The 12,568-nt window shown below is 51.6% G+C and overlaps 2 protein-coding genes and 1 non-coding gene across 5 annotated transcripts in view; 2 read left to right on the top strand and 1 right to left on the bottom strand.

Moving 5' to 3' along the window:
- Nucleotides 1-1,484: 1,484 nt before the first annotated feature.
- Nucleotides 1,485-9,019, top strand: RPL30 (ribosomal protein L30). Its single transcript, XM_029061938.2, has 5 exons — nucleotides 1,485-1,557; nucleotides 1,664-1,715; nucleotides 4,342-4,487; nucleotides 7,267-7,397; nucleotides 8,911-9,019. The coding sequence occupies exons 2-5, from the start codon at nucleotides 1,695-1,697 to the stop codon at nucleotides 8,958-8,960; spliced, it is 348 nt and encodes a 115-aa protein (XP_028917771.1). The 5' UTR covers nucleotides 1,485-1,557; nucleotides 1,664-1,694; the 3' UTR covers nucleotides 8,961-9,019.
- LOC114811734 lies at nucleotides 8,560-8,692 on the top strand. The gene has a single exon (XR_003759430.1). It is a non-coding gene; the product is annotated as a small nucleolar RNA SNORA72 (small nucleolar RNA).
- Nucleotides 9,020-11,098: 2,079 nt separating the features above from the next.
- The window catches only part of MATN2 (matrilin 2), a 142,355-nt gene continuing 140,885 nt past the window's right edge, over nucleotides 11,099-12,568 (bottom strand). For all 3 annotated transcript variants that reach the window (XM_029063440.2, XM_029063442.2, XM_029063441.2), the window contains exon 18: nucleotides 11,099-11,802. In XM_029063440.2, coding sequence (XP_028919273.1) covers nucleotides 11,747-11,802 — 56 coding nt within the window. In that variant the 3' untranslated portion in view covers nucleotides 11,099-11,746. The remainder of the gene's footprint in view (nucleotides 11,803-12,568) is intronic.

Genomic DNA, 12,568 nt, shown 5'->3' with positions numbered 1-12,568 from the left:
AGAGAGTGGAAGTGAGAAAGGGAGTAACAGCAATCCTCCTCTCCCACTTGACCCCATCTCTGCCCTTCTCTGGCTTCAGCACAAACCAGGAGTGAGCGACAGGGCAGTTAAAAAGGTTCAAAGGACAATTTCTTTTTTTAAAAAAAACCTGTTTATGATGGCAGGGTACTGCCCTGATTGGGGTGGAGGGCACAGGGGAGGCCGGGGCTGGAGGAGACATCGCAGGGCATAAGCTTGACCAGGTCTGCGTGTGGACCCGGCGGGGCATTAATGTCTGCCTCCCCGCCTCTGGACTGTAAACTCACTGTGGGCAGGGAATGTATCTGTTTATTGTTGTTTTCGTTCAGTCATTCATTCAGTAGTATGTATTGAGTGCTTACTGTGTGCAAAGCTCTGTACTTAGCACTTGGGAGGGTACGAGAAGCAGCATGGCTCAGCGGAAAGAGCACGGGCTTTGGAGTCAGGGCTCATGAGTTCGAATCCCAGCTCTGCCACTTGTCGGCTGTGTGACTGTGGGCAAGTCACTTAACTTCTCTGTGCCTCAGTTCCCTCATCTGTAAAATGGGGATGAAGACTGTGAGCCCCACGTGGGACAACCTGATTCCCCTGTGTTTACCCCAGCGCTTAGAACAGTGCTCTGCACATAGTAAGCGCTTAACAAATACTAACATTATCATTATTAGTATTATTATAGTGCTCTGCACCTAGTTGGAGCTCAGTAAATATGAGTGAGTGCTTAGTACAGTGCGCTGCACCTAGTAAGCGTTCAGTAAATGAGTGAGTGCTTAGCACAGTGCCCTGCACCTAATCAGCGCTCAGTAAATCCGAATGAGTGCTTAGCGCAGTGCTGTGCACCTAGTAGGCGCTCAGTAAGTCCGAATGAACGTTTAGCACAGTGCAGCGCACCTAGCGAGCGCTCAACAAATGCCACTGAGGCGGAGCAGCGAGGCCCGGGAGAGAAAGCAAGGGGCGCGCATGCGCGCTGCCAGGAGGGCCCCCCCCCGCCCTCTGGCGGCGCGCATGCGCTGCCAGGAGTTTTCCTCCCCCGCCCTCTGGAGGCGCGCATGCGCGCTGCCAGGAGGCCCCCCCCACGCCCTCTGGCGGCGCGCATGCGCTGCCAGGAGTTTTCCTCCCCCGCCCTCTGGAGGCGCGCATGCGCGCTGCCAGGAGGCCCCCCCCACGCCCTCTGGCGGCGCGCATGCGCTGCCAGGAGTTTTCTCCCCCGCCCTCTGGAGGCGCGCATGCGCGCTGCCAGGAGGCGCCCCCCGCCCTCTGGAGGCGCGCATGCGCGCTGCCAGGAGGCGCCCCCCGCCCTCTGGCGGCGCGCATGCGCTACCAGGAGTTCCCCCCGCCCTCTGGAGTCGCGCATGCGCGCTGCCAGGAGGCCCCCCCCGCCGTCTGGGCGGAAGACGGGCGTGCGTGGCGGCGTGCGTGGCGTCGTGCGTCGTGCGCGGCGGCGTCGGCGAAGTCTCGCGAGAGGGTGCCGGCCGCCCCTCAAAGGCCTTTCCCGAGGGGAGAGGCCTCCTTTTCCTGGCGGCCATCTTAGCGCTGAGGCGGGTGAGTGAAGGGCCGGGCCGGGCCCCCCCCCCCCCCCGCCGTCGTCCTCCCTCGTCGTCCTCCTCGCCGTCGTCCTCAGCCCGGCCCGCTTCTCTCTGTGTTGCAGGTGGGGGCCGCTCCGGAGCCAAGCCGGGAAGATGGTGGCCGCCAAGAAGACGGTGAGTGGCGGCCCGGGACCCGCCGCCGCCTCCCCCCCCCCCCTCACCTCCCTCTTCCTCCTCACCACGATCATCACAATTATTCTAGCAGCCGTTTAAGCACTTGCCATGCGCCCGGCGCTGCGCTGAGCGCCGGGGATGGGGAACCACGTCATCAGGCTGTCCCCCCTCCATCCCCATTTTACAGATGAGGGCACTGAGGCCCCCGAGAAGAAAAAAAAAAAGAAACCTGCTGTAGGCGCTGGGGCTGGGATGCCACGTGATCAGGCGGTCCCCACTTCATCCCCATTTTACGGATGAGGGCACTGAGGCCCCCGAGGATAAAATAAAATCATAGTGTTGGGGGCGGCGTCTATGGTGTGCCAAGCCCTGCTGTAAGCGTTGGGGCGGGAGGCCACGTGATCAGGCGGTCCCCACGTGGGGCGCCCAGGCTTCATCCATCCCCATTTTACAGATGAGGGCACTGAGGCCCCCGAGAATAAAAAAACTATGATAATAGTGTTTGGGGAAGCGTTTACTAGGTGCGAAGCACCGCTCTAAGCGCTGGGGGTGGGAGGCCACGTGATCAGGCGGTCCCCACGTGGGGCGCCCAGGCTTCATCCATCCCCATTTTACAGATGAGGGCACTGAGGCTCCCGAGAATTTAAAAATAATGACAACAGTGTTTGGGGCGGCGTTTACGGTGTGCGAAGCACTGCTCTAAGCGCTGGGGGTGGGAGGCCACGTGATCAGGCGGTCCCCACCTGGGGCGCCCAGGCTTCATCCATCCCCATTTTACAGATGAGGGCACTGAGGCCCCGAGAATAAAATCAGAGTGTTTGGAGAAGTGTTTATGATGTGCCAAGCACTGTTGGAAGCACTGGGGGCGGGAGGCCACGTGATCAGGCTGCCCCCCCCCCCCCCGTGGGGCTTCCAAGCTTCATCCATCCCCATTTTACAGATGAGGGCGCTGAGGCCCCAGAGAATAAAAGAATAATAACAATAGCGTTTGGTGAAGCGTTTATGATGTGCCAAGCACTGTTGGAAGCACTGGGGGCGGGATACCACGTGATCAGGCTGTCCCCCGTGGGATTCCCTCTCTCCATCCCTCCCCCATTTTAATAATAATAATAATAATGTTGGTATTTAAGCACTTACTACGTGCAGAGCACTGTTCTGAGCGCTGGGGGAGATACAGGGTCCTCGGGTTGTCCCACGTGAGGCCCACCGTGAACCCCCATCTTCCAGATGAGGTCACCGAGGCCCGGAGAAGTGACGTGACTTGCCCAAGGCCACCCAGCTGTCGAGCGGCAGAGGCGGGATTCGAACCCACGCCCTCGGGCTCCCAAGCCGGGGCTCTTGCCACTGAGCCCCGGCTGCTTCTCCACCAAGCCACCGCGGCTCAGATGAGGGCCCTGAGGCCCAGAGAATAGAAGAATCGTCCCGGTGGTACTTGTTGAGCACTTGCCACGTGCCAAGCACTGTGGTAAGCGCTGGGGGCGGGATGAGGCCCTCCTTCCTCAAATCCCCCCACTCCGAAACCTGATTGAAGGCCCGTCTCCTCCAGGAAGCCCTCCTCTTCTCCCCCTCCTGCGCCGCTCTCACTTTCCCCTTCATCCTCCCGTCCCCTCAGCCCAGTGTGGCTCAGTGGAAAGGGCCCGGGCTTGGGAGTCAGAGGTCCTGGGTTCGAATCCCGGCTCTGCCACTCGTCAGCCGTGTGACCGTGGGTAAGTCACTTCACTTCTCTGTGCCTCAGTTCGCTCATCTGGAAAATGGGGATTAACTGTGAGCCTCACGTGGGACAACTTGATGACCCTGTATCTCCCCCAGCGCTTAGAACAGTGCTCTGCACATAGTAAGCGCTTAACAAGTACCAACATTATTATTATTATTATGTCACTTAACATAAGTGGAGAAGCAGCGTGGCGCAGTGGAAAGAGCACGGGCTTTGGAGTCAGGGCTCATGAGTTCGAATCCCAGCTCTGCCACTTGTCCGCTGTGTGACTGTGGGCAAGTCACTTAACGTCTCTGTGCCTCAGTTCCCTCATCTGTAAAATGGGGATTAAGACTGTGAGCCTCACGTGGGACAACCTGATGACCCTGTGTCTACCCCAGCGCTTAGAACAGTGCTCGGCACATAGTAAGCGCTTAACAAATACCAACATTATTATTATTATTATAACGGATTTCTTCATTTACTGATATCAGTATCTCCCCCTCCAGACTGAGAGTTCGTGGGGGGCAGCAATATAGCAGTCGGTACTCTCCCAAAGCGTCTAGTTATGAGAAGCAGCGTGGCTCAGTGGAAAGAGCACGGGCTTTGGAGTCAGAGGTCACGGGTTCAAATCCCAGCTCGGCAGCTTGTCAGCTGTGTGACTTTGGGCAAGTCACTTCACTTCTCGGTGCCTCAGTTCCCTCATCTGTAAAATGGGGATTAAGACTGTGAGCCCCACGTGGGACAACCCGATTCCCCTGTGTCTACCCCAGCGCTTAGAACAGTGCTCGGCACATAGTAAGCGCTTAACAAATACCAACATTATTATTATTATTAGTCCGGTGCTCTGCGCACAGTACGCGCCGGATAAATAGGATCGGGGGGGGAATGAGCGAGAAGCTCGGGGCCCTGAGACGCCGCCTTGTCTTGCAGAAAAAGTCGCTGGAGTCCATTAACTCCAGGCTCCAGCTGGTCATGAAAAGCGGCAAGTACGTGCTGGGCTACAAACAGACGCTGAAAATGATCAGGCAAGGCAAAGCCAAACTGGTCATCCTGGCCAACAACTGCCCGGCTTTAAGGTAAGTTGGCGTCTCGCCTGCCCCGGGGGGCTGGTGCGGTAATCGGGAAGGTGGCCGTGGCTCCCATCTGTGCAGAGCGCTGTACTGAGCACTGCGGGGAGGACGCTAGAACCAGGGACAGATGTGTCTCCCGTCCCCGTGAGCTTACGGTCTAAAGGAACGGGCAGGGTGAACGCGCAGTAGACACTTGTCTACTTGTCCGGGTAAATTCAGTCGTGTTTATTGAGCGCTTAATAATAATAATAATGTGGGTATTTGTTAAGCGCTTACTATGTGCGGAGCACTGTTCCAAGCGCTGGGGTTGATACAGGGGAATCAGGTTGTCCCACATGGGGCTCACAGTCTTCATCCCCGTTTTACAGATGAGGGAACTGAGGCCCAGAGAAGTGAAGTGACTTGCCCACAGCAGAGCACTGTACTAAGCGCTTGGATCGTACAATTCGGCAACAGAGACAATCCCCGCCCAGTGACGGACTTAGGGTCTAATAAAGCGGGTGAAAGGCCGCAAGAATTCCATGTGGCTGCCCAGGTTGGGCATTTATTTTCCCAAGAGCTTTGCTCTTTTTCTTTTTTGGCGTATAATAATGACGACGACGGTACTTGTTAAGAGCTTACTCTGTGCCAAGCTCTGTTAATAATGTTGGTATTTGTTAAGCGCTTACTATGTGCCGAGCACTGTTCTAAGCGCTGGGGTAGACACAGGGGAATCAGGTTGTCCCACGTGGGGCTCACAGTCTTCATCCCCATTTTACAGATGAGGTCACTGAGGCCCAGAGGAAGGGGAGTGACTGGCCCAAAGTCACACAGCTGACAAGTAGAGAAGCAGCGTGGCTCAGTGGAAAGAGCCCGGGCTTGGGCGTCGGAGGTCATGAGTCTGAATCCCGGCTCTGCCACCTGTCAGCTGTGTGACTTTGGTCAAATCACTTAACTTCTCTGGGCCTCAGTGACCTCATCTGGAAAATGGGGATTAAGATCGTGAGCCTCACGTGGGACAACCTGATTAGCCGGTAAATCTACCCCAGCGCTTGGAACAGTGCTCTGCACATAGTAAGCGCTTAACAAATACCAACATTTTTAAGTGGCGGAATCAGGATTGGAACCCATGACCTCTGACTCCCAAGCCCGGGCTCTTTCCACTGAGTCACATTGCTTCTCATATATATATATATATACACACACACATATATATTCTCATATACGCATATACTCATAACCACCATAAAGCACATTTCCATCACCAGATGAGAAGACACCCAAAGTCTCAAATGTAATAAACTAAAGAACGTTAGAATCCGTGTAAGAGTCGTTAAAACCCGTCATTAGCAAACTGCCCCTAGCCATTATCAATCAGTATTGATCGAGTACTTGGTTCTGGGCGGAAAGTGCCCCGCTCAATTCTTGGGCGAGTGCAGCAGAGTCAGTACACAGTCCTTGATTGAAAGTAATTTACAGTCGAGTGGGGCGGGACAGTAAAACGAAGCAACGGCGTTTAAAATCTGTACTTGAGCGGCGGAGGGAAGGGGATCGGCACCTAAGTGAAAAGGGGCGACGATTCAAGTGCCTGGGCGATGCTGCGGAGGGTTGGGGAATGAAAGATTAGTCAGGGAAGGCTCCCTGGAGGTGTTTTTTTTTTTTTTTAAAAAGGGTTTGAAGATGGGGAGAGTGGTGCTCCGTCAGATTTGAAGCGGGAAGGAGTTCCAGAGAGAGTAGAGAAGCAGCGTGGCTCAGTGGAAAGAGCGCGGGCTTTGGAGTCAGAGGTCATGGGTTCGAATCCCGGCTCGGCCGCTTGTCAGCTGTGTGACTTTGGGCAAGTCACTTAACCTCTCGGTGCCTCAGTTACCTCATCTGTAAAATGGGGATTAAGATTGTGAGCCCCACGTGGGACAACCCGATTCCCCTGTGTCTACCCCAGCGCTTAGAACAGTGCTCGGCACATAGCAAGCGCTTAACAGATACCAACATTATTATTATTATTCATAGAAGTCCTCTAGGGACATCTAATAGTCCTAGGCCGATGCCTACTTGTCTCCCCTCTCCCCGCGTCTGCCAGAGCGCAGCCGTCCCCATCTTCCTCAGAACTCAGCTTTTCTAGGAAACCACCCCTGATTTAACGTAACAACAGTTCTCTAGGTTTGTATAGTGCCTTTTTCCCCAAAGCAGTCTCGTACCGCGTCGGTTTTGCCCTCGCAATAACCCTCCTGAAGTAGTTAGGAAGGGCAGTGAGTGCAGTCCCCATTGTGCAGATGAGGAAACTGAGGTAGAGGGAGGTCAAGGGACTGGCCAGAGTCACCCAACAGTGCTGCTGGCAGGGCTTAGATTGGAACCTGGGCCCCCTGACTTGGACAGTGATGTGCCCTTGTGTGGATGTATATTTGGATGTAGATGGAGTCGACGTTTCCAATTCCATCTTGTTGCCCCGATGGATTTGTTCCACTTCCTGTACTCCGTCTTCTCCCCCCTCAACCCTCTATTTGTCTCTCTCCCCCCCAGACAGATTGAAGGGCAGATTGTGTCTTCTGTTTTCACTCCTCTAAGTGCCCAGTACAGTGTTTCACACTTAGATGTTCAACAGATACTGGTGATTGATTCCTCCCATTTGGCTCCCCTCACAATCCCTTCGGCCGTTCCTTAGTCAGGGTTTCCTACTGCCCAAGACGAATACTCTCGTTTTCCCAAAGCCCTGCAGAAACGATGCGCCCGGCCGAGGTTTGCCTCAGACCTCCGTCGGGCGGCACTGACCTTTTCCAACCGAGCACCGTTTTCTTTCTTCCACCCTCAGAAAATCAGAGATCGAGTACTACGCTATGTTGGCCAAGACCGGGGTCCATCATTACAGTGGCAACAATATCGAATTGGGCACAGCGTGCGGAAAATACTACAGAGTTTGCACTCTAGCGATCATCGATCCAGGTAAGGTTCCGTTCACCGTCCACTCCGCCGTAGCCGTAACCAGGAATGACACTTTAAAGGAGGAGTATTCACCTCTGGGTCGATGGTCATCAGATGGGATGCTCTGACACATGTAAAATCAGGGGATGAGGTGTCTTAGATTACTAGAGAGAAAGTTTGGGTCAACACATAAACCAAAAAGGTTAAAAAGGGGGGGGACTTCTCAGAATGTTAGAATTAGCTAATTGCCGAGGGCAGATGAATGATGTTGGATCGCGGAAGAAAATACATTTTATTATGTTGTGGGGAACTGAGTGTAAAAATTACTGGAGACAATTAAGTTGATTTTTCCAAGTATATTTGGAACACCTAGAATGCTGGATCGTGTTCGTCTTATTATTCAATCAGTGGTTTTAAGTGATTACTGTGCCACAGAGCACTGTACTAAGCTCTTGGAAGACTACAATACAACTGACTTAGCAGGCACTCTCCCTGCCCACGCCGAGCTTATTAACCCTAGTTGAACTTCCCTGGGTAAAAATGGGAAATTGGGGTGAAAATAAGGGACCAGGAAAAGGGAAATGTACCGAGGGGGAAGCAGAGGTGGGACACCTTGCACGATATTCTCAGATGGCAAGGTCGTTGAGGCCAGAAAGCAATTTAGCACCTCAGTGCACCTGGCTGTCTTAGACTGTAAGAGGTGGACCTGGTGACCCTCAGGTCCTCTGTCATTCAGTCCTATTTATCGAGTGCTCACTGTGTGACGAGCATTCCGCCCGGTGCTCTGGGAGAGCACATTGTACAATAATTCCTGTCTATTAATACGTGTATTGGGCTGATAGTTGTTGGTTTCGCTGATCAGAGTACTGGCTTAGCCCAGGGGGCCATGATTTCATGTAGGTTTGGCCACGTGCGGGAAATGAGGCCCATCCGATGGCAGCGGTGGTACGAACTCATCCTTGGTGTCCACAGCTCCAGCCGTAACCCCTTCAAGTGGAGAGGGGACCCTTCCCCCACTCCCCCGCCTGCTAGGGGTGGGATCCCATTCATCACACAGTATTTGCACGTAACTGAACCGGAGATCTTTTTCAAATGGGAGATGCAGTTGTATTAAGATGCAAGTGGAAGCGCTGAAATAATGAGGGTATTTTCCGCGGGCGGGGCGCTCGTCGTTCAGATGGTTCTGCGAATATTCTCGCTGGCCTGATATGCCCGTGATCAGGTCAGGCTAGACATTCGCTATATTGAGACCCAGCATTGTGTCCCCGGGATTAGTCCTTGCCCTAATCCTGGTTTTGCAAATGCTGGTGACAAATTTAAGGCCGTGTCTCCGTGTCCCCCGTCCTCCTAAAGCCATCCAAGGTCTTAGTTGTCATTGGAGGAAGAGGAAGTAGGAATAATCATTCCCCTAGCTTCAAATAGCCATCCTACTGCCAAAGAATCTGAACTGGTATCTGCAGTTCAGAGCAACCCCTCGACAGTTTCACTGACTGCCTCTAAATGGATTGTTAATTTCCTTTTCCTTTCTTTCCAGGTGATTCCGATATCATTAGGAGCATGCCAGAACAGACCAGTGAAAAGTAAACCTGACAAAAAAAACAACAACGTGCTCTTTAATAAAACGGGGCCAGGCTTGTATTCAAGTGCGTGTTTTCTTTTTAAAGTAAACGGGTAGAGAGAAGTGAGGCAACAAGCCCACTCAACCGATAGTATTTAGGGCTCACTCTGTGCAAAGCACTGTTCTAAGCATCTGGAAGGGTGCAATAGGCAGTACTGATTGCCGCCTTCAGTGATCTTACATCCTAGCTTTTGGTATCTACCGACGAAGGTGAGGGAAGAATTGATCAATCAGTGCCATTTATCGTGTGCTTACTACGTGCAGACCACTGAACTGAGCTTGGGAGAGGGCAGTATAACAATTAAGCGGACACATACAGTGCTCGGCACATAGTAAGCGCTCAATAAATACTATTGAATGAATGGATTCCCTGCCCGTGACGAGCTTACAGTCTCCAGGACCAAACAGAAGATGGGACTCCAACTGAAGCCCCAGGCAGATTTGTGGGCCCAACTCCGATGCACTGAAAATGGTCTTGACCGAATCATTCGATGGTATCTATTGAGCCCTTACCGAGGGTAAGTAGTTGGTAGCCGTGATCCCTGCCCAGGAGGAGCATACGGTCAAGGCGGGGAGAAAGGCATTAAAATAAGTTACACGTGTGGGAAATATTGGAGCAGAAGGGCTGAGCCCTTGAGCGTGTAGTGGCAAAGGAGAAGGGGGATGGGAGATGAGTGCTTAGCCAGGGGAGGTGGGGAGAGGGGTGATCTGTCAGATACGGAGGGAAGAGGGTAGTGAGATAAGGTCCAGGCGCAGAGCAAGTTGTCGAGTAAGAGATGGAGGATTTTGCCACGGTAAAATGGTGCTGCCGGTGGTAATAGGAAAGTCGGGGGGAAGGACGGGAAACGAGTTCTGGCATCTATCTGTAGCCCAGATGGGTGTGTGAACTCTTCCCAGAGCAGCTCAGCGAGTGTCGACGGAGGTTTCGAGAAGAAAAAAGGAAATGAGTCCTCCCGTGAGGCAATCAAATCATTAAACTGCAGACTGGGTGTGAAGCGGAGGAGCAGGCTGGATACTTCTGATGCAAAGCCTGAACGTTTAACAAGACTTGTGAAAAGCAACATGGCCTAGTGAATAGAACACGGGCCTGGGAGTTCTCAGCCACTCCCTGATCTGCCACCTGCCAGTCTGGGTGACCTTGGCTAAGTCACTTCTGTGCCCCAGTTGTCTGAAAAATGGGGGTTAAGGGTGTGAGCCTGTTGCTGGGTAGGGATTGTCGTTATCTGTTGCCAAATTGTACTTTCCAAGCGCTCAGTACAGTGCTCTGCACACAGTAAGCGCTCAAATGAATGAATATAGGCAGGGTCTGTTCAACCTGACTAGCTTTTCTCTACATTGGTGCCTGACACATAAGGCTTAGATAGTGCAAGCGTGGCTCAGTGGAAAGAGCCTGGGCTTCGGAGTCAGAGGTCGTGGGTTCGACTCCCGGCTCTGCCGCTTGTCAGCTGTGTGACTGTGGGCAAGTCACTTCACTTCTCTGTGCCTCAGTGACCTCATCTGTAAAATGGGGATGAAGACTGTGAGCCTCATGTGGGACAACCCGATGACCCTGTATCTACCCCAGCGCTTAGAACAGTGCTCTGCACATAGCGCTTAACAAATGCCAACATTATTATTCTTTATCAAATGTTAATTTTGCCCAAGGTGGGGAAATGATGTAATTGAGGTCATTTAGGGACAAATCCCCGTTGGCTTCTTGGAGCAGGTAAGGAGATGTTTTTATCTTCCCCGTTTCTCTCGATTTGTCTAAGGACTTCATTGAAGTAGGTAGAGCTGACCCTCGAGAGATGACGCTGTGGAGGAGGAGGTGTAAAGAGTTGGGAAGGGAGGGGAAAATGTATATGCTGGTAGCGGGACGCAGTCTTTTTTTGGAGGGGTGACTTTCTGCTGAGGTATCTAGTCTTTTGGGACTAACTCCGCAAGCTAACTAGAAGGTTGATGCAGTCTGGTCAAGGAACAGATTATCAGCCTTAGTGGGTTTAATAAGCTGTTGTGGAGTCTGCTGGCAGGGGTGGGGGGGGATGTTTTTAATGCTTTATTTTACAATGTTAATATTTCATGCATTTTAGAGCTTGGGTAAAGAATACCATATAGAACATCGGACTTTTAAGTAATAGACTCTTCCCCCAGTTTAATTGAATATAAAATTCCCAACTTTGTTATGCAGGTATACATGACCAACGATTTTGAAAGTGAGTTTATGCATATATATTTATCAAGTTAGAGTCCAATACAAAATACCACACTGTCACTATTTCTACCTACAGGCAATGCTCTAGGGTATTACCAAGACTAACACGGTTTATTTTCTAGTCGGAATAAGGCCGTACCACTCGCTTTAAGGCATCAATAGGCAGTTACACAAAAAGATGTCCGGGATAATACAAAATACCTTTTAAAATGTCCACCAACACATTTTACAAAAGAATAGTATTTTGCTGCCTAGCTTATTCTCACTTCTGTTGAATCCTATGTAGAACTGTGTGCAGTCGATACATATTCATTCATTCGATCTTACTTACTGGGCGCTTACTGTGTGCAGAGCACTGTACTAAGCGCTCGGAAAGTACAATCCGGCATATGTTTGTACAAGTCGGTCTCTTATTGTGCCTCTTCATCGCTGAACGTAAAACTGAATTGACTCTCTTGTCTAAGTACTGCATGTGTTAAACCCACTTGTTAGCTGCAAAAATTCTGAATTCCTCACCCATATACTTAAGCTTTTATATATAAATATGGAGTCTTCACTTCTTCATCTGTATCTCAAGCGATTTTCCAAAACTTCCATTCTCTTTGTCATTTCTTCTAGTAAGTCGCATTAAGGAAAGAGGTATCTGGGCACATTCTACTGCCTTCATTCACATATAGGTATACTTACCCCTGCATGATAATGTAAGTTTGCCATTTGTCTTTGAAAAGGGAGGGAAACCTGGAGAAGCGGCATGACCCAGTGGATAGGCGCAGAGGCTTGAGACTCAGGGAGAGCTGGGTTCTAATCCCGGCTACGCCACTTGGCTGTGTGACCTTGGGCAAGTCACTTAACTTCTGTGCCTCAGTTCCCTCATCTGAATACGGGGATTTAGACCGCGAACCCCACGTGGGATATGCACCGGGTCCAGTCGGATCAACTTGTACCTCCGCCACTGCCTAGTACCCGGTAATTGCTCAACAAATACCAACGAGAAGAAAAGGTACTCCAACTTTCAGAACTTTTCATTCTGCAACACTAAAGGGACCATGAGACTGGCCTCTCTCCTGAATGGAGCGTGAGGAGCATGCATGAACATGTATGTGACGGCCCGGGACCTATCAAGGCTGTGTATAGGCCAAGGAAATCAAGCTAAATAATATCCCGCACCAGGTGTGCTGAAGTGAGTGGAAGAATATTGAATCAGAGCTGGGAATTACCCTATTTACTTAGGGAACAGTCACAGCTTTCAAAAAGGTAATTACTGCATGCTGTTCCTTAAAGCGGCTGGCAGAGGGGCCTCAACTAAAATTAAATAGTGGACAGGTATCAGATATTGGACTTGAAGCAGGTGGGATCATTTGTGAAATTAACTGGTCTCCATGA

This window comes from Ornithorhynchus anatinus, chromosome 4 (assembly GCF_004115215.2).
Source record: "Ornithorhynchus anatinus isolate Pmale09 chromosome 4, mOrnAna1.pri.v4, whole genome shotgun sequence".
Taxonomy (NCBI): Eukaryota; Metazoa; Chordata; class Mammalia; order Monotremata; family Ornithorhynchidae; genus Ornithorhynchus; species Ornithorhynchus anatinus.
The sequence above is the reverse complement of the archived record's forward strand: the minus strand, read 5'-3'. Positions and strand labels throughout refer to the sequence as shown.

Coding starts and splice junctions, on each gene's coding strand:
- RPL30 (XM_029061938.2), top strand. CDS start 1,695: ATGGTGGCCGCCAAGAAGACG. Junction 1,716..4,341: donor TGGTGGCCGCCAAGAAGACG/GTGAGTGGCGGC, acceptor CTTGTCTTGCAG/AAAAAGTCGCTGGAGTCCAT. Junction 7,398..8,910: donor TCTAGCGATCATCGATCCAG/GTAAGGTTCCGT, acceptor CTTTCTTTCCAG/GTGATTCCGATATCATTAGG.